The 25,230-nt window shown below is 39.8% G+C and overlaps 1 protein-coding gene across 4 annotated transcripts in view; it reads right to left on the bottom strand.

Moving 5' to 3' along the window:
• SOBP (sine oculis binding protein homolog) overlaps positions 1-25,230 on the bottom strand; it is a 157,606-nt gene that overhangs the window by 119,470 nt on the left and 12,906 nt on the right. For all 4 annotated transcript variants that reach the window (XM_058307224.1, XM_058307225.1, XM_071218615.1 and 1 more), the window contains exons 2-4: positions 24,841-24,979; positions 22,705-22,890; positions 1,527-1,678 (exon numbers count right to left, since the gene is read on the bottom strand). In XM_058307224.1, the coding sequence (XP_058163207.1) occupies positions 1,527-1,678; positions 22,705-22,890; positions 24,841-24,979 (477 nt within the window). The remainder of the gene's footprint in view (positions 1-1,526; positions 1,679-22,704; positions 22,891-24,840; positions 24,980-25,230) is intronic.

The following is a 25,230-nucleotide window of genomic DNA, read 5'->3' as shown; positions in this document are numbered from 1 at the left end:
TTCTGGGATGGAATGCAAAGTATTTTGTTGTGGTTAGCAGGGTTTTGAAGAAGAAAGAGCTGGGTCCACCCTAGGTTTGTGACCACAGTGCTCTGCATTCAGCACAGCAGCCCCGGGGTCTTCAGGATCATTTAAATTCCCCCTACTAGAATGAAATGGGTCTCTGGGGAGTGCCTCCTCATCCCCTCCTCCCCAGCCTCACTGGCCCCTCCCAAGGGAAAGTGAACTTGACTGTTGACCTTCCTGAAAGAATTCCAAACACTTTTCTCATTTGCCTCTCAGTTCCAGTGAGGATTTTTGAGCCTAATTCTTAGAGACCGCTTCTAAAATTCCACCCTGCTGAATTCTGCAGCCTAATTCTTTTAGCATTATGTTTTTGGCAGCATGATGTGACCCAAATTTGCAGGAGATAATTTGCTGCAACAGTGCTTCTTGCAATGCAGTGAGTCTATGATAAGCATTTCAGGGGTGCAAATATCAGATGTAAAATAATAATAATTGTTTGCCTTAAGAAAGGATAGATTTTAATCTTGTACTACGCAAATGGAAATGCTTAGAAAATGTGGACAATTTTGTGAATTAAGGTTTTATAGATCAATGGAAAATAATCAAGGACTAGAAAGTTATTTCACTAATTGGTAGCAAAATGCCATAGCAGGTTTTTGTTTGTTTGTTTGTTTGACTGTTTGTTTGGTTTAAGAGGTACTGGGGATTGAACCCAGGACCTCTTACATGGGAAGCAGGCGCTCAGCCACATGAGTATAGCAGTTTTTTTAAGGATTAAGAAATCAGCTGTATTTATTCACGTGTGTGTGACCATAAAAACATCAACCATGCACTCTATTTCCCATAGTCTGTGACCAATAATATTCCCAATGGTCATTTTCAGACCCAGGATGCCTTGACAAAAAGAATGACAACCATGGCTGTTCCTGTGTTTGCCCATCATGCTTCTCACAAATGCTTGGATGTGTGAGCAATGGTGGCTCCTGCCTTCATTATTTCACCTTTTCTCAATACCAGTCCACTTCAGCATGACTGTAAGGTGTCAAGTAGGACTTGACGTTTTCTCTTGTCTAGAACTTGGCGATCAGGTTTTGGAAAGAGCACTACTATTCCCATTGGGAAAGAGTGTTAAACTGGGTGGATTATAGCTTTCTGGCCATGCTTCTGGGGTTAGTTTCTCATCTCTTATAAGATCTCTAACATTTATCTTTCATGTTCTCTAGTCTGTACAATTTACTCCTGGGGAGACACTGTCCCTTAGGATCATGGTGTCCCCATCAGATTCATTCACCCTCTTGGAACTCCAACACCAAGCCAAGAGAAACTGAAGAACAGGTGACATGTCAGAGAGGGTCTGCTCCTTCCAAAAGATTAAGTATGACAGAGAAAGAACAGACAAAACAGAACGAGCAAAAACTTAACACTAGAAGGCACGCGGTGTTTTCAGCTAGCAGCTGAGAGACACGTGTGACCGCGCTCTGCGGAGGCCTGCTTGGGCTGCCTCTCTCTGGAGCTCTTACCTTATTTCTCTTGAAGTAGGCTCGTCGGCAGGCCGCAAAGCACTTCTCGCTGCAGAAGCTTTTCACCTCACTTCCCATACTCAGGGAATAGCGCTTGATTCCCACTTTCTGGCACCAGGCACACATTATTTGTACATTTGACACATCATCTTCTATAACAAAAGTATAAGAAAAATGTTCATATCAGCAGCAAACATCCCTTCAAACTTAGACACACCCTGCACCTGACAGAACCTACCAAGGTCTGACTTTAGTTTCCGCAAACAACACGATTTACTTAAAAACCAGAGCATGAGACTGCAGAGCAGTGGGGGTTCCTGGGGTTTCTTAGTCCAGCTAAAATGCTTAATCTTTCTGGCTCAACCAGCCCCAACATTCACGAAGCTTCTAAAGTGACCCATTTCATCAAGGGTACTGCTGAAAGCCTGTAAGGTTTGCATTGGGTGGGACACCTTGATAATGCCTTCATGTGAACCTTGACAGCCAGGAGCCGGGCTCAGTCGTGACCTGCTCCCTGTAATTGCTGAGTGACATGGGGTCTGGTTGACTCTTGCGAGGTAGTGATTCCAAAGTGACGTGTTTAGTCAAGGAAGGAAAGAGGAGAGTTAGCCAGATTCTGGCAATAGAAAAGCATGAGCCTGGCCCTCTGAGTGGTCCCCTGTGTCACAGCCTTCCCACCCTGGTCTCCTTGGGGAGGCACGGGCCTGAATTAAATTCTCCTCCACGTGCTGTGTTTCACGGTCCCCGGGGGGGAGGCATGGTGACGGTGGGATCAGCCATGAGACCTGAGGGCACACGGCCGCCCAGGCCTCCTCAGCCAGATGCATGGTCCTCTCGGCTCCTGTAGGACCCATCACCCTATGTCGGGGATGCTCAGAATGACTTGAGGTGGTCTGCAAATATTTTTGTATTTAATTGAGTCTGTTAATAAAATATACTGAATAAATCATAGTCTGGCTGGTAAAAGGCTATGACAAAATTTGTGATGTGATGGCCAAGTGACTAAAGTTTGGGAAACACTGACCTCTTGGTGGTGAGGTGAGAGTAAGCAGAATAAAGAAGCCTTTTAATAGAAGCCTAAGAAATATTTCCTTGCTTCTTCCTAGGGGCTGGCCACATCTCGAGTTTTCTCTGCCCTCCCAATTGACAATATAACTGCTTGTCACTGTTAGCCACAACTCGTCTTGCCTGTATAGAATGTTTTGTACTAACCCAGACTCATGCTCCAGACATGAGTGGAAATCACAAAATCCCCAACAAGCTCTGGCATAGTGTTGTCTTATTTCTGAATAAAATCCCCCAAAGACTAATGGCTAAGCAAGGCCTGGTCCATGAGTAGTTGACATATTCATGGTTCATAGAGTCTGTCATGCAATCATTCCATTTCCAGGGGAAAGATTTGGTTTGAGGCAGTGTGGTCATCAGCCTGCAAAATTAGAAGCAAACTAATTTGTAGTGCAGTGATACGGCTGTTTTTTTCCCCCTGAGTCTCATCGCTCAGAACTACGTGCAGCATTTTATTTAATTAATGAAATACTGTCATTTTAATTATCTATTTTATTTCATAAATTACATATTGTAATTTATTGTTAATTATCAAAAGAGACAGTGTATAGGTAACCTTTCATTGTGTCAAACATTCTTTTCTAATATAACTTTTAAAAATGGAGTCATAACATTATTTCAGATTTCATACAATTATGCATTTTATAATTAATTCTATTCAAAGAAAACTTTTATTTATATTTTAGATGATTTCTAGGATAGTACCTCCTGTTTATATACAGACATTTTACATGGTATGAAAAATTAACAAAGCTCCATGATTTACCTTATAGTAGGGAGGAGTTTTTAAATATTAGCACTAAACTAACTAGCACCGTCTAATAGTTTCTACGTTTCCTAACTGATAATCTGCCTTTAAAATCTTAAGTTCCTGAAAAAGAAGATGATAATAGCAGAACTCTCACAAATGATCCATTGGCAATAAGCTTGTTTCTGGTGAAATCTGTAAGGAAAACAAAATTATGGGGAAAATCATTTGGCCTGACAGTTCAAGCAGGAGACCCCATTTCCCCAAGAGCCATTTTAGAGCATGCATTAGTTCCCCCTTGCTGTTTCAGCCTTTCAATAGTCGGGCCTGGAAAACAAGGCATAAGTTTTTTTAAGTCCTAGACCTTTAACCCTGGTGAACTAAAACTGAGATGAGAAACGATAAAGAGCAAAGCTGTAAGAGGCTGGAGCTTAGGCCGCCACTCTGGCTTGGCCTCGAGGAATGGTGCTGAGGGCACAGAGGCAGCTCGCAGGGCTTTCTCACGGCTTCACTCCATCATCACCAGACAGACCCACATGTCATTTTTCTAAGGAGAGACAAGGATACTTTCTTACAATAGACCTAACAAATAAACAAAAAAGTAGAGTTTTAAAACAGATTATTTTTATAAATCATTCTTACTACAAAGTAACAATAAGGGAAGCTGAGACAAAAGAAATTACATAGTTTTGTTTTGTATCTGGCAGTTGGAAAACTCTTGAGAATGGTGGTTGGCATCTGTCTTGTTAAATAATTCAGTGTCCCCATCCGTTTTTTATGAAATTCCATTTCATAATGGCAAATACCCTGGAATACTTCCACCACATTTCCCCTTTTCTGTCATCAGACTGTTGTCAATAGCTAATGATCCAAAGAAAAGTCTAAGTGCATTATTCCAAAATTCAAGAAAACATTTTTAGATATCTCAAGTATCCTAGTCTTAAGACAGTCATTTACATTTATATTTATATTTAAGAAACAAAGAAAGAACTATAATTATCTAAACCAATTTTGGCAGCCAAACCATAGCTCAAAACCCTCTCACCAGTCATGAGATGGTGCTCCTATCTTAAACAGCATGAATGTACCCCTAGAAAAGTATAACTTTCTTAAGTCATGGGGATCAGTTCACTTCAACAACCATATCTTATTCTACGGAAACCTGAAAATGACGTGCATGCTTCAGTTTGGCAAAACAGAAGGCCCAGGCCTTTTACCTTTCCTAATTTTATCTGCCTTTAATTTTTTTTTATTTAAAAAATAAATTCTTCATATCAGGGGAAACCTGGAATTCCTACTTACATTTTGGTTAAAGGTTTGTGCCATTAAAAACTAGAGGCTTCTTCAAAGAAGATTTTCAAAGATAATTCACATATTACAGGTTTTATAGGTTTACAGCCTGTGTATTTTTCATAATGAACAATGCAACAACAAATGGAAAATGTTTACAGCATTAAATCACATTCTCAAAGAGAACAGTTTGTGTAACATGTTAAAATTTTCATATGATAATATCATATAAATATGCATCAGTCAGAATATGCATGTTGCAATTAATCATGAAAAGTTTTACCACCTCCTTAGGATTTAATTAAGCAGAATGTTTAGGGCATTTTATTTCCAATCTAATGTTCAAAGAGCTATAGAGCATTTTTCTAGTTTAAATCCCAGAAGGGTAAGTTCAGGTTAATTACTCTGAGATGAAATAAAATTGTGCTTATTTATTATAGTGCAGAGAAGTATGAGATCAAGCATTTCTGGAATGCCTTGCTGGAGTTATGTGAGAAATTACCTTATCTGGTGACTTTTAAAAATAAGAATGGTCATTGGTCAATGATCTTTTAAGGGCATTTTGGATTGGATAAGAACAACATATAGCTTACCCAACCAGAGCCCAAAGAAAACCAGGAGGGTCTTAATGGGCCCCAAGCAATTAAACTGTAGATTTACCACCCTTTTGTAACTTTCATGGGAGTCTGACTGAGGGAAAATCACGAATGTATTTGCTGCTGATGTTTATCTTCTACAGTTCCTAGAATGCACACATCCACACAATCAACGGTGTGACAAGGGAAACACTCCGACAGTCTATTTGTTGGAGCAAATATATTTAAGAATGAAATAATGACATGGCCTGGAAAGCAGCCAAGAAACTAAGGTTTAAGTTTGCTTTCTTTGCAGCCCTTCTTGGAATTATTCAACTTCAAAGACTTTATCGTAGTCCAGTCTAAAAGTCTCTATAAAGTCCTCTAGAACTTCTGTACAATTCTGTATTCTAGAAATTAACACAAAAGGAGACCCAGAGAAAACCTGGGCCATTGAGCCAAAAGGAAAAGCATCATAGATAATCATTATTTAATACTTATTTGGTGCCAGGCACTGTGCAAAAACTCTTTAAATCTATTATTTAATCATCATCTTAATCACCATCCCCAAAGCAGGTACTAACATTACCCCCATCATGCAGATGGGGAAACCGAGGTCTGGTGGTTAAGTAACTTGCTCCAAAGCACAGAGCAAGCACATAGCAAAGCCTGGATGAAGCCCAGGCTGTCTGGCTCCAAATCTCAAGCTCTGGACCACCACACCTTAGAGACCAAGACCTTCCTAAAGGGCGTGAGGTCATACACCACCCACACACACCTCCCTCCACAAAACAGGACTAAAAGTTGTCACAGATTCTGCTACTTCTACAGCACACTACCCCGTGACATGCCAAGAGATAAAGAAAATGGAATCAAAAGGTCAAAATGTGAAATGAAGGAGCAGCGATGTATGGGGGGAAAAGGTCAAAATACCTTTGAGGAGACAGCTGGAGGGCTAATATTTGTTGAATGATTTTTTTCTAAAACAAGTTGAAAGCCGCAGAGCAAGCCTCTTCTTTGTGACTATGAGGCATAGATTTGCTACAAACAGCCCATATGCACTTGCACTAGCAAGTGCAACTTAAACATTAAATGACGAGAGAATTAATAATACTCAGAACCCAGAAAGCAGTTATTCTACCCACAGTCAAGCAATACTCTCACCACCCTGCAGAGATTGCAGCAGGACATGGATAAGATTAGCCTTCCATGTGGGTGAAGTGGTGGACCACCTCCATCTGTAACATCAAGGGTGCCAGTAAGAATAGCCCGGCTTCAAAAAGGGATCCCTAAACTGCTCACTAACTGATTTCTACCATGAGAGAGTCATTTCTTTGGCTAAATGTGTCTTATATTCCATTAAAATACAAATTCCTGAAAGCAAGGAGATTTGATATAAATTATGTATATGATGATTTATGCTTTAGAATGAGGGATTCTTTCTGAAGAACTTTTCACAGGAATTGGGAAGAAGGCTGAGGAAGACACAAAGCACAATGGAAACAGAAGGCAGGGTTCCAATGAGAAAGTGGGAAGCAGAGATGGGAGAGGCTGGGGCACAAGAAGCCTCTCATTATTTTGCTTATATCTGGCCTGGACATAGAGCAATAGCAAGTTGAGGGCAGTCAAATGAAGAGAGAGTCAACAGAAGGAAAAAAAAAACAGCATCCAATCATACCATAGCACAATGTGAAATAAAATAAAATGGAATTAAATATTTTCAGAGTACCTTTTAGATGTGGATCTAAAATATGGTAGAATCTGAAGGCGGTAAGGAGGAAAGACAGCTAGAGATTGCTAGCTAGGAAAGACAGTAGGAAAGCCTCAAGGGGATGACTTTCTTTTTAAACAAAGGAGGTAACGGAGGGACATTGTTTTGCAAACCTAATTCACTACTATTTGAAAGACAGCATGGTGGAGTGCAAGAGATGGACACGGAGGATGTCGGCAACCACGCTAAGGGGCCCCTTTAGTTGTGTGATGCCAAGTCACTCACAGGGATAGAAATGCCGGCCCTAACTATAGCTGTGGTAAAGACAGAGAGAGAGAAAATATATGCACATTATAGATGTAAATGAGCCTTCCTTAGAAATACTGGCAATTGCAGATACAAGAAAAAGGTAGGTTTTAGCTGTATGCAATCTAGAGCAGCCCAATGGCGAGGCACCAGCCTCTTCAATCCCAGGGGTTATATCGGCAGAACCCACTTCTCTATGAATACAAAGAACAACCCAGTCATTGGTTAAATTTCACTAACTCACACTATTTAAGAGTAAAGCCATTAGTTTAATAAAAGCCTCACTTACAGTTATTCTTTTTAAAAACTACTTAATTTGAATTAATAGTTGACAAGGTGTTGCCAAATATATCACTGTACTGCCAGATATTCTATAATTAATAGATGGGAACTCTTTGTAATTATTACATCAAATATCTACACATGGGAAGATCTTTCTGCGTGCCTGAGAAATTTGCTCTTTTTAAAGTATCATAGTGAAAACTAAAAACGTCAGCCACCTTCGTAACAGAACTATCAAAAATTCTCAAATAGTACAGTCTGAATGAATAAAATTGAATTGTACTTACTTCTCTTTAAAAGGATAGATGCACTTAAATGATAGGGATTCCATACAATTCTATGATTCTTTGTAGTATCTAAAATCATCCCTATTTTTCATTTGAAAATAGAATCATTTGAAGCGACTTCAGAAATTTAAATAGTCTATCTCCTCTAAATAGAATAGTACTTAAGCCCAAAATAAAATCTAAATCTTTTTACATAAGTTAAAACTTAGTTCCAGTAAGTAAAAGGAATGAGCACATATTAATCAAAATTATAGAAAATGATGGAATTCAAAATTAATTTTCAATTTTTAATGGAACTTTTCTAATCCAACTTTAATTATATATATATATATTTGTAAAGGATGTGATTTCAGAAAGAAGTAAACATTTACACGTGTATTTCTGTGCTAGGTTACTGGTCAAAAATGTCAAGCTGATTAAGACATGGCCTTGCTCCCAGGAGAAAAGACAGAAAGGTGTGTGACTCATCATGTGGCAGGCAGAATGTGCTAAGAGAGCTGTTCAGAGAACTGTCAGGCGCCAGGGAACTCAGCGTTTGCCTCCAGTCTTGAAGGATTTGGATGGGTAAAGTTCAAGAGAAGGAGAAGAATGACTGAAAGAATGGAGGAGCCGAGGCAAGCAGGGACTCAGGGGTGGGGAGATGTCCTGAAGTCATTCTGTGAAGGGAAAAGTAGGAGAGTGGAGTGGGGAGGAAAATGGGCCTGTAGAACAGGACAAGATCAGAGCTGTGCTGAGAAATGTTATTCCAGCAGTGGGTCAGTCTGGAAAGATCTGGATGCCCTCCTGGAACCCTCAGTGAGTAGTCTGAAAGCAGGGTCCATGTCGCATTCACCTTTGGGGTGTTCAGTGCCCAGGAAATAGCAGTACTCAAACCATGCTGAATGAATGAATGAAGGACAGAGAGGGAATCAATACAGAGGGAAGAGGATGAAGTCCTGAACCTCTAGAGCGACAGTGGAAATGAAAAGGAGAGGACAGAGTTAAGAGGGAGAGAAAAACAATGACCCAAATGTGGAAATGTATAGTAACTGGCCCACAAATAATTCAAATTTCAGGAACTTCATCTCCCTACAATTCTAGTCAAAGACAACCAGGGAAGAGTCCAAAGAATGCATTTGCTTTACTTCTAGTGTCTCTCCCTCACTTATCTTTCCAGTATTCAAGCAAAGAAAGTAAATAAAGAGACCCCATAAAGTCACAAAATACAGTAATTCTCCCTTGAACACCATACTAAAATTAGATTCTTTAATGTGACACTATTACGCACAAGCCTCAGGTTCCCTTTCATTAATTGGAATATCTCCCCATAATTTCACTGATTTGTCCATGAAGGGGCTTTTGGTAAGACTATTAGACAACTGGCCTCCACTCAGGCTTCACTGTACAGGGTCTGTCTTCCCCACTTACCCTAAGAAACTGGAAAAGGAAAGGAAGAGGGTAGAACTGAAGAAAAAGGAAAACCCGTGGGTCCTCCATGCAGGGTTTCCCAAAGCACAGAACACTGATTCTATGGGATACCAAAATGGGTGTTACTTTTTAAAAGGGTTCCACAGTCAAATACATATGGCAAACACCAGGTTAAATGATGTTAAAAAACAGGCTCTTTGCTCCAGGAAGGACTCTTTGGTCCCACCAATGTATATTAAGAATCTTCAAGAGGCGGACAGAATATGCTGTATTTCACTCATTGGACCGTGGAAATGTCTTTTCACAGAGAATCCATCCAGTGGACTTGTGAGGAAGTCTCCCCAGGCCCTTCTGCTCCACTGCCCTGTCTTGCACTGACGCACGAGCACTTCCATGTGGGTCACTAAAAAAGGTTTCTCCTCTCTTGGCAAGAACTGGATCCTCCGTTGCCAGGAGCCCCCTTTGTCTACACTGTGTAGAAAGATGAGGCCAGAGCTAGGCACACTAACCAACACCTACCTCAACCACCAACACCAGAACGACCAAGGCACCGATGGTCCCCAAAGCACCGTTGTGTCTGCTACACGCATCAAATACAGAGAAGGCAACCCTTTTCCTATAAAGCCCTACAGAGAGAGTGACAATGGTCAACAATGAGGAAAAGTGCTTGTGAGAGAGTAATGCTGCTCATGAATAATTCGTGCTCACTAGGCTACTGCCACAGACAAGGAGAGTTAGTGAAATGTTGTCCCCCATCCTGAGTCCTGGATCTGACCCTCTGGCCGATCTAAGATGCCCTGTGACAAAAACGTTGCAATTGTGGATTGGCTCTCACTGGACCTCTCTCTTCTACATGACTGAAGTCCACTCATGGAGCCCGAGCAATGAGCCTACAAAAGCACCTGGTTAGTGACAAGGGAGCCAGGTCACAGAGCATGCACTAGCAAACCCATCATCCTGGAGAAGCAATTCTGAGCACCTGCCCTGCCTAGAGGGGCACTATCTCCAAAGAAATACAAATGATAGTATGTCAGGACTAACAAGTCAAGCTGGTTTTTTATAGGACTTCAGAGGAAGAAAAGCATTCCCAGTGCATACTTTGTACCCAAGTGCTCAATTCCCCTTCTGAAATCTGCCTGTCCCATTAATTGGACTTAATGGGCCCCAGAGTGCTGGACAAATCTCCCTGGAAGGGAACCTTCATTATCAACAGTGGGTTCATTTATTTACTCAGCTTTGTGCCAGGCACTGTTCTGGGGGTTGGAAATAAAATGGCGAACCAGACAGACATGACCCTACTCCTTAAGGAGCTTTCCATGGCTGGCTCTAGTATAAAATGCCAGCATGCAGACCTAGAAAATGTCTGCTCCGGTAGCTCCTTCACCACCAGGAGCCAGGTGCTCTTGGTGGCCATGGAGAGGAGCATGCAGGCCAAGTCCCACCTCTAGAATTCCCGGCAGCAGGCCAAGCAGCATTCTATGCTGGGGCTCCTCCCCCAGGGGTGGTGAGCTGACAGGCAATCAAAGGCATACCCTGAAGGGACAACACACTGGGCAGAACATGTTGCTTTTCTCCTCCTCAGCCCCTTTTCTTCCCTCCAGGCCCTGAACTGCAGTCACACCCCGAAGCAAGTTCAGTAGGTTGCAGAGGAGGAGAAGACCATCACTCACCTGAATTTGTTCCAACAACCAAGGCGAGCCTGCTGCATGCAACACTGTCAACAAGACCATGTACTTCCCTCTTTCCACCCTGAAATATTTATTTAGACTTCCTAACTGACAGTGATGGAGGGTTGGGGGACTCTCTGAAGAGGCCCCATGCCGATCCCCACTCTGGAATGCGAGGAGACATGCCATGCCAAAGCAGCCCAGCTATGGGAAAGGTGAAGGGCCACATTATCTGGAGATGGCAGGATCCTTTTTACTCTCTGCATCCTCCCCGTAGGCACTATCGTCCATGTTCCCTGTGGCTCCAGTGACTGTCCATGAGCTCATGATTCCCAAACCAAACAGTATCTCTCCTGGTATCTTAATGCATCAATTCAAATCCACGTATACACCCGTCCCCATAACCTGCTTTTCTGTTTCCCCCTCAGTACCTGGCCCTACCATCTACCCAGTTACCTGCTGACAGAAATCTGGCATCTCTCCTGCTTCTTCCTTCCCTCTACCTCCCACATTCTGATCAATCACCAAGGCTTCCTAAAGGCCTTTAGAACAGACCCACTCATTTATTCATTAATGTATTTATTCAATAAATATTGATCAAGTATCTACTTGTGAGCCAGACACTGTTCTAGGTGCCTGGGCCTCACGGAGTTCACTGTTTTCCGACCTGCTGAAGCCATCAATACCTCCTGCAGATACCACACTGCACATGGCCTCCCATCTCCCCTCCATCCAGTTCGTTCTCTCCATTCTGCATCTGGGGAAATTCCTCTAAAACACAAATCTGATCACAGCTCTGAAAACCCTTCAGAGGCATCCCACTATCTTCAAGAAGAAGTTGGGACTCCCCGGCTCGGCCTCCCGGCTCCCGTGATCAGGCCTGCCCGCTCCCTGGGTACCAGCTTCTCCCACTCCCCAGGACTCTCTACACCCGGCCATTACCTGTGCTGCTTCCCACCTCCAACCCCCAATCCCTGACCAATTCAGTCCTACTTCTCCTTTCGATCTTATCTTAAACCTCATCCTCAGGAGGTCTCTCCTGACCCTGAACCTGATCAGATTCCACAGAACCCTGGATTTGAAAAGCACCAAACTTGACCAGGATTTCTTTTTAGTGTCTGTTCACCAGAATGCACTGTCTGACCTTGGGCCTCAGCAGAAGGAGGGGGGAAAGCAAGTGCCCCATGGGTGGCTGGAAACCTAGGGGGAACAGAAGCAAGAAGCCCAGTGTGCCCCCTCAGAACAAAGCTTCCTTCGAGGAAAAGACCAGCGAAGAGCACCAGAAGAGAATGGGATTGTTATTTTCACTCTCCTCGGCCAATTGAAGGGGAACTCTGAGGAGGCAGGAAGGGGAATATCCCTAGAATAACAATAGTTACCAACTTCCTTCACTATCACTTCTCTCTTAAGCAAATTTTATTTATTCCTTCAGCACAAGTAGAGGCAAGACACTGTCAGGATTCAAAGGTTCAGTCAAGTTTAGAGTAATTACAAAAACTCAGCTATCCTCTATCAAGCAAAGGAAGGTCCTGCTGACATTTCCTCTTACTTCCCATTAGCATCTTAGCTCATTGGTGACCTGGGGCAGGGTCCTGAAAGTACTGTCCTAGCTAGGTGATACCCTGAAAAGAGTTTAGATAATGCCAAGAGACATCCAGGTTGCCACAGGGATCATGAGGATGTGTGATTTAGAGTCCATGTTTGGGTGGTGTCCCCACTTCAGAAGTGAGTTTTCATCCTGGTTTTACTACTATTGCAATTGACTGACCTTGAGGAGGTCATTTAGCCTCTCCAGACATAATGTTCCTTATCTGTAAAAAGACACATTAAACTAGATGACCACCTAGGTCTTTTCTAACTACAATTCTAGGATTCTGAATCTCTCAAAATAACAAGAGCCATTTAAAGGTGTGCAGTTAGACGAAATTCTTTTTCCTTTCTTCTTTTTCTCGTACTCTGATTTAATTTCTTCTTTTTCTCCCTTTGCATGGCCAACATTGTTGTCCCTTGATGCTATCACAAGAGGCTTAGGAAATTCTTTGGCAGATGGGCCAATTTTATAAGTGGCCCTTTCTGAATTATCTGATATATTGCACTATATATACCCCCTTTTGTATATATTTATGCCTGACTTGAAACAAAATATTCATAAATTCTAATTTTTTATATTCACTTCCATTAATTTCTGATCTTTCACCATGAATCTCCATTCATGCAGTATTTTATCCCGACCTTCCCCCCAAACAGAAGTGGAGATAAAGACTTGCATGCAGGTGGTTTAGTTGGGTATGTGATTCCAGGAAATAGGAGTGAGGGACAAAGGGAATGAACCTGGGAAGGAAGCATATCCAAATAAGGATGTGTGATTGAATTGGCCACCACTAAGTGAGACTGGTGTTCAATCAGAGGACATTCTTTGGAGTTTATGAAACATTTCATAACCATCCATCCAGGGGACAAAAGGAGGAAGCATTTACTCATCAACTCTATCCTCATTGAGCTAGTGTGTTAATTCCCCTATACATCAGGTTTGTTTGTACACGTGTGAATGAGTGCCCAAAGATTCACCTATGCATGGGATACCTATGCTGCCACGTCAGAGAGACGAGGGCAGGAAGCTAGGAAAGACAGCACAAGTGTGAGGCAAGACACTGTCAGGATTCCAAATGGCTGAAAGGCACCACAGTCATCACCAGAGTAAGAAGTGGGGCCAGAGGACGTGGAGTAGTGCACGAGAGATGTCCCATACACAGAGCCGTCATCAGTGTAAAGCCCAGTTTCTTAACTATGGCTTTATTGACATTTGGGGCCAGATCATCCTGTTTGCAGGCTGCGCTGTGCACTGTAGGATGCTAAGCAGAAGCCCTCCCTGGGCTCTACCCACTAGATGCCAGTAGCAGCACCCCGCAGTTGTGACAACCAAAATTGTTGACAGACATAGCCAAATGTCCCCTGGGGGCAAAACCGCCCCCAGATGAGATGGTGTCTACTCTATTGTATATTGTCACGCCAGACTCCCTTAATTTCTCTTACTTTTCTACAATATCAGAAGTAGTTCTCAAGTAGACCATTATGGAGAATATTTACACCTTATTCTGTTAACTTAATTTTTAGACTTCACCATAACTATTTGCATTTAAATAGATGACAGATAATTCCCTAATACCAAGGAATGATGAGATTCAAAGCATTCTACCTGATTTGAAAAGCTACGAAAAGACTAGATACAGGAAGAAAAATGTTAAAATTCCTTTCCAGGGCTCAGATACTTAAATTAGGAGAAGGAGTCAAATATTAAAAAACTAAAATATAAAATATAGATCTCTAGATCAGGGACTGACCTACTTGACAAAAAAAAAAAAAAAAAGGACCAACTTCCCTGAATTATGCATAGATGATATGCAAGGCCCACCACTCAAGGAACCTCGAAGAGTCTGTATTAACTAGTGTTGATGAAAAGTTGGATTGTTTCCAGCTTTTAGCTATTATGAGTAAATGCTACATATAGAAGATCATTCTATATGTCTTTGGCTCACATATAGACACATTTGTTTTGGGTACATACCTGTATAACGATTTGTATAATGATCTTGCACATATTTTGTTAGGGTTTTTTCCCCTGGGTATTTGAAAGTTTGATACTTATTTAAATGGCATTTTTAAGTTTTGTTTTTTAATTTTGTGTACAGATATAAAGAGATATAATTGACTTGGAATATTAACTGTGTTTAGAGATCTTGCTAAATTTACTCATTAATTTTAATAGTTTATCTGTAAATTTTGGGCAGGGAGGTTTCTACACCAAATGATATTACTAACTTTCAAATCATATATTTTTTATTTCTTTTCCTTGCCTTGTTACACTGTTTATGACTTCCAGTACAAAACTGAATAGGAGTGGCACTAGTGGTCATCTTTACCTTATTCTTTATCTCAACAGAAAAGCTTTCAATGTTTCACCATTTAGCATGCTGTTTGCTATAGGTTTTATGGATACTCTTTGTCAGACTGAGAAAGTTTCATTGTATTCCTAGCTTGCCCAGGGTTTTTAATTAATGGTGTTAAGTTTTATCAAATTATTTTTCTGCATCTATTGAGAACTATATGTTTTTCTCCTTTATTTTGTTAATGTAGTAAGTTATATCAACTGATTTTAAATTTTTAAGCCAACCTTGCACTACTAGGATAAATCCAAATTAGTTGTGATGTATTACTCATTTGTGGATATCACTGGTTTTGGCTTTCAAATATTTTGCTCACTATTTTTGTATCAGTGTTCATGATAAACAGAATTTTTCAACTTTAATGCAATTCAATTACATTGAATTATCACTTTTCTTATTTATAATGCCCTAACCATGCTGAGATCAAGGTTATGCTGGGATGATAAAATGAGTTTGAAAGTGTTTCTTCTTTTTCTATTATCGAGAAAAGTTTCTCTAAGTTTTGTTTTATATTTTCTTAAAAGTTTAGTAGACCTTACTACTGAAGCAATCTGGGTCTAGAATATTCTTTGTAGAAATAGTTTAATTATGGATTTAATTTCTTTAAAGACATAGGACTATTCATGTGTTCTATTTCTACTTGTGCCTGTTTTAGTAAGTTAAGTTAGACATAATTTGATTTCCCTTTTTCAGAAAGTCTGCTCATTACTTCTAGTGATCACTACTTCTGTTAAAATCAAATAATTGGGTCTAATAACATGAGTAATAAAGTCTTTTTGTTTACTAATATTTCACATTCTCTGGTACTTTTTAATCTTTAAAATCTTTAATTTATTGTTTCAAGTCATTCATCTGTTCAGGGTAAAAGTTCATCATTAAAAGTTGTCCTAAGTAGCATACACCCTCGGTCAACATTTTGAGTGCCATGACCACACACACATGTTCATTTGCTTTGGAATACATTCAATCAATTAGCAAAAACATATTATGGCATGCTAAAATATAGCCTTTCAAATTAGAAAATCAGGCAGATAATTAACTATACAAAAGAGTTGCTGAAGCACGATTTTATAAATGTAGGGTAATTATAGATCATCTAAGCTAGCCACATCATTTTGAAGATGAGGAAACTGAGGCTCAGCAAAGTTATTAATCAAAGATTATACTACCAGTTAATGGCAGAGCTGGCATTGCAACCCAGGTTTCCTGGTTCTTGCTCTGGTATTTTTTTCACCAAATCATGTTGACCTTCAGATTACACATTCCACTGGGCATTAAGAATGATTGAGCACACTGAAATTTGACTTATGTCTTTTCAAGAACCTTTGATTGTATAAAGAGAGATAAAACAGGACCCATGTCACAGTAGTTGGATCTTTTTTAATGACCTGAATTTCAAACAACAATCTTCAAGCCCACATTACATTTCAGGTGCCATTTCTCCAACTGATAGTTCTTAGTTACCTGTCTATAGACCCTCTGCTATTAATTTTAATTGCCCTTTTACTCCCCTGTGCACCCACCAAATGCAACTAAAATTATACTGTGTGTTCCAAAGTCAAACTAGAATGATGTTGGATTACATGCCAACTATACTGTAAAGTCTTGGAAATTAGGAATGATGATATATATTTGTATTATTTTGCATAACATGAGGAGTATTCAGTAAATAGTTAATTGAAAGAATGATATGCTATTTTTTAATAATCTAGTGGTTATGAAAATGGGTTAAGGAGACATAATGCCTGGGTTCAAATATCAGTCTGCCTCTTATTGCCTGTATGGCCTCAGGCAAGTTGCTTTTTTCCTGGGCCTCAGTTTCCTCATCGTTAAAACAAAGTGAACAATAGCATCCACATAGTGTTGTTAAGAAAATTAAAGCAGTATTAGTAGAGTACTGGGCCCATAATAAGTGTCCAAACTATATTAGCTATGATGGGTTTATAGCATTATACTATTAACTACTCCTATTCCTGCCATTTACTGTAATTCCTACTATCCTTGTCCCAAGTGATTTAGAAAACTTAGGTTTTCTGAACATCTTTTTTTAATTTTTTTGAGAAATGTATCTGGTACACAAATAATAAGTCATCCAAATCCCATTAACTCTAGGTAATTTTATTTAACAATTATATTTTAAAACTTGGACAAATAAACAGCAAAGCAATTTTAATTAAATCCTGTTTTCTCAATGGCTATTTGGAATACATCATTCATATGCAAGCCCCAAGAATACTAAATAACAGATAAAATAAATAATAATCATAATGCTAACCACATTCTGATTCCCATTTCCCTGCAAGCACAACTCCGTGTATGAACTATAAGTGCCAAAAAGTAACATGCTTATTAACTGTGGGTTCCTCAGCTTTATACATAGAGTTTAGCAGATCATGTGAATGTTTCCATATTCTCAGTTAAGCTAATGGTTCCTTAGAGCCCAATTCTTATACCCCCTTAAGAATGTCAAGATTTGCCTGAAAAAATATATCATATTTCCATGACTATGACTGAACACGATTTTGGAAAGGAAAGCATCCTGGAAGACAGGAAATGGTCATTGTTTTCAAAGAAAGGCGAGACGTTTCTGCACACAGGATATCAAGCTGGTCTTTGGGGACTGAGCTCATCTCCCTCCACACAAACTGTGTGTGCTGTGTGGAGGGACACTACACTTTACCTCACGGTGAGGAACATGAATAAAGTTGCTTACCATCTGAGGTAAAAGACATTTTATTCAAAACTAACATAAAAATGCAGCAAGAGATGTACATTCTCTCCTTCTTTTACATTTCATTTCATTTTAAAGGATTTAAGTATTTAGAGGGATTCTGGACTCTGAATAGGCAAGTTGGGAGCCTCTGGGAAAACCTGTCAAAAGACTCAGATCTAAAATGCTGTTTCCTAGATACACAGTGTTTTCTGCAGCAAGGTTCAATCAAACTTTCACTAGTAAAAGTTGCTGCATTTCATCGTTTCTCATAAACAAAAATAATGACGCTAATAATTTTATTTATCTTTTTTTTTTCCTCCAATTCTTGGGTAGCAAAATATTGTCAGGGAACAAGCCTGAGAGTCAGAGAGAAAAATCCTGGTTCAGTTCCCAGCTGGGCAACAGTCTAGCCTGGTTAATTTGACCATACGTCAAAGGCAGGGAGACCCAAACCTGCCCAAACTCTGCCCAGTGCTGATGTCAGGTCAATGGAGCCAAAAGGGTTATTCCACTTGTAAAGCAGAAACCATTTTAAGATCTTTAATTGTGAAAGATTGTGAAAGGTTTGTATTTGAAATTCATTTTGAATGCTTTACTTCAATGCCAAACTTAAGGGAAGCAGGGGCAGGGATAAATATTTTAATGGAGACTCATAGCACAGTTCTTGCAATCCATGCCGAAAGTTTTTTACTAGCACAGACTTCTTTGAATGAAGTCCCAAAGGACTGAAACATATTAAAATCTCTGAGTAGTATTACAGCGAGGTTACAATATAATTAACCTGAGGTATCTCTCAAAACTCTTGCTGATATATTTTCTGTCAGTCCATGTTCATGATGTGATTTTTAAAATTAGCAAAGAAATAGGTTGTCACATTCATTCAAACTGAAAGGATAAAGGCACATTGGCATGAAAGAAAGAGGCAGTCCATGCTTTCTACTATTTTCCAACATTATTCTTACAACAGGTTTCTTAATGGCTATTCTATATGACAAAACCTTAGTCGGACCATTTCTAGAGGCTGCAGAAAAGTCTGTGCTTGTTATTTAAGGATCATGGTGATTCCCTTCACTTCTTAGGGGGGAGAAAAAGAGGTAGGGGCAAAATCGGGGCTTTTGTCCCGTGTTTATAACAAGTCTATTACCATGGTGACGACTGTGATGCCGCAAACCCTACACCAAGGGCCACATCCTGTCTCTGATGGGCTAAGGGTAGCTTGGCCTCAGAAGATGGACACAAACCTATGCGGCTGATACAGGGTCAATGCTTGTGGTAATCACCTAAGCATAGGGAGTTCCCCCTGTCTGGAGCAGAGGGAGAGTGGGGCCAAAGAGCAGAGTAAAGACACCCACACTTCCAGACGCAGCTGAGCAAAAGGGGAGTGGAAATCCAAGATGACGTGATATCGTGGTCCCCGTCACGAGTGTTCCACTGGACCCACTGGCTGCCAAGACATGGATGGGATCCAGTGGTGAACCCACCCAGCACATGAAACACACTCTTGGGAATGCATGCCTGGCCAGATGGGGCCTCTGGAACCCTGGAAGAAAAGCAACTTGACTCACTATGGCAAGCCCTTTACAAACAAGCTGGTGTTTTGACCCCTACCAGGTCATCCAGGTCCACAGACCAAAAATTCCCAGGTTAGGGCAGAAGTCACTAAGCCTCTCAAAATCTGCAGACTTTAAAAAATAACCCATTGCAGGAATAACTTGTATCCCCTGTCACTAGGGAATCTGGAAGTAGGATATTAATAGTAGAATATTAATATTATTCTGATAGAGTCAAGGGAAGTTTCATGGGAATTTGCTGAAAGGCAACTTTATATTAAAAAGAATATTGGATTAGGAGTCAGAAGTTCTTAGTACTAGTCCTGATTCAAGCACTTAGAAGCCACGTGACCTTGGAAAAGCCATTTAACCTATCTGAGCTACTGTTCTTTATTAATGATATCTAACATGCTATTTCCCAGGGTTGTTGTAAAGATCAAATTAAATAAAATCACAAGTGTGAATGGGTTTCATAAAATGTAAAGGACTTAGTACAAACAGAAGGTATTATTATTAGCATTTTCACATAGCCAGTTTACAGTACAACAGGAATCATTTGAACACTAACATAGTTATTTTCTTTCCAGGAATCCAAAGCATGCATATGAGCCTCTTCTTCCCTTTCCCAGAGGTAGACACTGGCATGATATAATTACTCAGGGGCTGATTAGTGAGGGGCCTTTTGTTTCTAGCCATTGTACCCTCAGGAATGCCACATTAAACTATACAGAGCTAGAAAACTGACAGTGGGTTGTAACTTCAACTCGATTACCTTGAATAACAACTGCTAAAAAGTTTTAGCAAAGGGAAGAGTTGAAACGATTAACTAGAGAGAAGCTTCTGGATAACTTGTGGGCTTCCCTTAGCCACAGATAATTAAGAGGAATGGAATCCTCACTTTGCTGTCAGGGAGGCAGGCTGTGGTCAAGGTCAGACAGGTTAGGACTAATCCAGACATGATACTGGCATTTTCTCAGTGAATAACAAAGTAGCTGGTACTTGCCCCATGTGTGTGTGATGGGAATTAGGATACAAGTCATTCATTCACTCATTTATTCAACAAATATTGGTGGAGTACCTACTATGTGCCAGAGCTCACCTCATACCCTGAAAACCTACTATTTTCCTGCCCTTGTTACTGTATCTTCCTTATGATGTTACACAGGGTACCTTGGCAAAGCCCACAGTCTGACTTCTGAACTATACTCACCTACCTGTTGGCAGCAGACATAAACCAATCTTACCCTAAAGCAGGGGGCAATAAACCATGGCCTGGGCCAAGCCCTGCCCACTGCCTTTTTAGTAAATAAAGTTTTATTGGAACACAACCATGTTCATTTGTTTATCTAGTATCTGTAGCTGTTATCCTGCTACAATAGCAGAATTCAGCAATGGCCACAAGGCCTAAGATCCTTACTCTCTGCCCATTCCCAGCAAATGTTTGCTGATCTCTGCCCTAGAGAGTATGACTAAATCAAAATTCATCTGCCCTGTGACTTTTTACTCTGGAACTAAAAATTTCTAAGTTATTTGAGAGCAGAGAATCTTTCTGTATCATTACAGGATAGTCAAGGTTTACAGCAGATACAGAAAATTAAACGTGTCCTTCACTACATTTTATTTTCAACAGATGAGTGCCTTGGAGTTCCATGGAATACAGCATAAAAACCACTGGTGTTCGGTTACTTTGGCTCCTAATTCCTCAGAGTTCCTATGTCTAAAACTCCCAAGGCTCAATTTTTGGCCTCTATCCCTTTGCATATTTATTTCCTGATCTGATGTGGAATTAGAGTTAAATAGGAGCTGTGTGCTTGAATTCCACGTGGCTGGCTCAGCAGGAAACTCCAGGGCAGGTTTTTTGGCATACCTTACTCCTGTTAGCCTCAGCTATGCTAATTTCTAAAGCTGTTTGCTTTGCTCAGATAAATCTTAGAGGCAAATTTGCATTTAGATGCACACCTTTTTATGCACAAATTATGTGCATGATAACTCTAAGACAGAATAAGGACTGAAAAGAGGGGGAAAAGGCACGGTGTTTATTGAGAGCCTCTCTAGGGGCAGACACCATGTTACATGCTTCACAGATATTTTCTCATCTCATTTTCACAACAATCCTGTGAGGAAGGGATATGAGCCCCATTTTACAGATGGGGAAACAAAGGCAAGAGAGGCTTATGTATCTTGCCCACGTTCCGAGCTAGTAAGTGACAAAGCCTGGATTTGAACCCAACCTTTCTGACTCCAAAGCCCATGTTCTTTTCACTTAGTTACAATGCCTTATTGATACCCTCCTCATCATCACCACTCCACTAAGCCACTGGAAAGGCATTCAAAAACAAACCCTAGATTTACAAAATTAGTTATCACCTTCTTCCCAATTGGCCTATGAACAAAATGTCTTTAGTCCCAGGGAGATAAATTCAGGCCCCTCTGCATCACCAAAGAATCAACGAAAGGAGAAGAGGCGCATGACAAGGACAAACTTTATTGGACACACCAATTACCTTGGTAATTAGTAGGCGAACATAAGAGATTTTGATAGGTAAATGGATTTTAATGACATAGCTAAGGACCTCAGTATGAAAGGACACTTTTACTGCTAAAATGTAGTAGGCCAGGCAAGAGGATATGCTCATAATCATGAAGGAAAATGTTAGTAACACCTAGAATACGGTACAAAAATATCTGTAAAAGCCCAGGAATTCATATCTACAAATATGTCCACTGTTTAAGGAAACATAGCCAAGCACCTATTTTCCCTAATAAAAATACAAGAGTTAGCTTTATTTTTAGTTGCTGTCAAAACTCAGTATTTATCACTGTTCAATTCAATGTACAGAAAAATAACCAATATAGCAATTAAGCATTTTAGCATAATTCCAGCATTTTACAGCATGTCAGAAACAATATTATTTAACTTCTTTTTCTGTGTAAAACATATCACAATATCACATAATACTCAGCCCATTGCTATTTAGAACTAAAACACTGGCATCTTAGTTTCTGGAAATATAAAAGAACTGAATATATTTGGGGGCAGATGAAATCCAGATCTCCATTTTTTAAAAAACCTAGCTCAAAGAGAGTTTTCCATAAATTAGAAAGAACTCTGTGAAGACAATGAGGAATCTAAGTTGGCTCTTGAGTGGATTTAGCAAAGGCACACTGGGGAACAAGCCTGCCACATGCGCTTTATAAAACTGTCCCTTCTCTCCAAAAATCCAGAGACCTGGCCCTCACTATACCACCACCCAGTTCAACTGTGGTTACTTTTTTTTCTTGCTAACCAGTCATCTTAAATGTATTATTTTTAAAACTATTTCATCCTTTCTTATTTAATAAAAGGTGATTTCAGAGAAGGAAAGTAACTTTTTTTTGCAGCCATTAGTAGAAGTTGATTGTCAATTGCAAGTTTCAATAAGGGTCACGATTACGGCCTAAGCAGTAATGGATTCAGGAATTTACCTAATAAAGCAATAATACTTTAAATAATACATGCACTAACATGTCTTATTTACAAAGTTCCTAATACAGTCCTTTCCAGAATTAACTTGCACATTTAATAATTATTAGTAAGATAGTTTAAACAATTCTCCAAGACTCATTCTCACTGGAACACCAGTAATGACTTACCTGATGGTGGCTTTATGAAAGGTGGTGGAATTAAAGGTACAATAATGGGTACATTGCCATGATCTTTTGACCCTGCAGGTGAGTCACTGAGTCCATTTCCTGTTGTAAGCCCTGAATATCCTGTGCTTATATTGTAGGGTGAAATAACACTGTCCTCAGGTAATTTTGGTTTTGGCAAAGAATTTTCTGTAAAAGAAAAAAATCGTATTTGATATGACAAAAGGATTTATTCAATAGACCTAAAATTTTTCTTATGACCACTTTTTCAAAGTAAAATGGCCATGTAACAAAACAAATTTTTCTTCCAAGTCTTTAAACTCTTTACCAAAACTGCACAGAACCATCCTGGACCATTTCAGCCCATGACCATAAATTTCCAATAGGCTCCTTTATAATTTGCTATACTACATCCCAGTTGTACCCATGGTGATAAATTTCAGCACTGTAAAATTCCATAGAAAAACTGAGACGCAATTAACCTTTTCCAGGTACAAAGTGATATATAGCAGGCATCTCTTTCTGGGTACCAGGAGCAAAGCCTAAAACATGGTCCTTGGCACTCTTTAATAATTTTCCAATATTTAATAAACTTTGGGTCATAATATAATCAAATGAAACAATGAGAAGGAAGCAGATGATTGGAAAGAAAACTGCTATTTTCACAGGGTTTTGGTAATACTCATTAAAATTAACAAAAATGAAAATAAAGAAAACATAAATAATATGAACTTTGTGGATTTTATCCTTGCATTGGAATCATTAAAAAAAAACAAACCTCAATTATGGAAAACAATTTCTTCCCTATAGTAGCAAATCCTGGCACTCTCTCCTTCCATGTTCCCCAGAGGCAAAGCTTATTACCTAGGCCAAGTATTATATGAGCTATTCATTTATAGAATATAACTCATGACTTGCATTTTTCATTTAGAGTAAAATTGATGATACTATCTCCGTAACATGATGTGTACAATTTCATAGCAAGCGTCACAAAATTTGTCACGTACATTCAATTCCACATGCCTGTAGGACAGCTCATTTACATTTCATTGCTTGTCATATAAGAAGGAAAGGCTCTATCTTGGAGACTGGTTTACATAAATGGATTTTGAATGGAATGCTAATACGGACCAAACTGTCAGTGATGACACACAATCAGTTTTACCTACATTTTATTAAAGTTCTCCAAGTGAGTTGCTTCTCCACATACTTCTCCCTTATTTTTTTTTTTAGGAGGTACCAGAGATTGAACCCAGGATCTCATACATGGGAAGAAGGCACTCAACCACTGAGCTACATTTGCTCCCCAATGCGAGTTGGTTTTTATTTTTAGAAGATACCAGGGAAGAACCTGGGACCTCACATAAGGGAAGGAGGCACTCACCCACTTGAGCTACATCTGCTCCCCTCCTCCCTTATTCTTTGACAAATTCTCATTCCAAAATTAGATTCATATCAACACCCACCAACATTCTAGGCAACCCCTATAAAGTATGTGGTACTGCTGGGCACCAGTGAACTCAGTGTTAACTCAGTTTTTCCAAGCTCCTTTAATTTCCACTCTTTAGCTCAACTTCAAGAAAAATCTTATAGAACAACTTAGAACCCCATCTTCTACCACTCTCTTACTCCTTACCCTGTCCAATGGAGTAAGGACAGGGGAATGGTGAAAACGTCAAATACAAAATGGAAATAAAGATTCCCTTTAGAATTTCCACACCAAAAAAAGGAGGGTAGGGAGATTACCAAACTGTCTCCTTTGCAGTCTGATAATCTAAACCTTTCACTTAAGAGAAAGGCACAGTCCGAAATAATTGATCATATATCAAAGGGTCAGGAAACTAGGAGATGAAGTTAGCAAGCATTATCATATTCTGTAAAACTGAGGGCGGGACTACAGTGTTTAAGATCCATAGTCCTTCTCTGACTCTCCAATGGTGGAAGAGGATTAAGCTGTGCCAATTTTTGTTTTATGTCGTGCTCTTATATTCTGTGGAATTCTGCTTCTGGGAAAGTACTACTGAGCCATACACTAAAAATCAACCATAGGTGTAATCAACAAAACCTGAGCCCCAAAGCAACTCTATTCTGGCAGTTAATCCTTCTTTGCATGAACAAAGGGACATTAAATGCCATTACCTTTGAGAACAGAAATGTGCTGCCTGCTCTCCCCATCTGTAGGGTAGCTCCTGAATTCAATATCTTCACCATCTTTCAGTTCAACCTTATCATAGCCATACCAGCCGAGGAGTTCATTCATGGTGTTTTCTGCGAAGTTCTAAAAGAGAAGCATAGCCCACTCATTTATGAAATCAGTAGCTATTTGAAAAGTATGCATAATGGAATTCTATTTGCCCTAGTCCATGTACTTCCAGCTCTGGCCCACCTCCCCTAGAGTCGTGTTCACTTTTCAAATCATGTATAAAATCTGTAATGCATTTACATCTCAGGATGACATATCCAATTATGACAGGTCTTCAGATACTTGCAATTTAAAGGTAAAAAGAAAAAAGGTATTTGTCAGTTTGG

The sequence above is a fragment of the Dasypus novemcinctus genome, chromosome 11 (genome assembly GCF_030445035.2).
Source record: "Dasypus novemcinctus isolate mDasNov1 chromosome 11, mDasNov1.1.hap2, whole genome shotgun sequence".
Lineage (NCBI taxonomy): Eukaryota > Metazoa > Chordata > Mammalia > Cingulata > Dasypodidae > Dasypus > Dasypus novemcinctus.
This window is presented reverse-complemented; position numbering and strand designations above follow the sequence as displayed.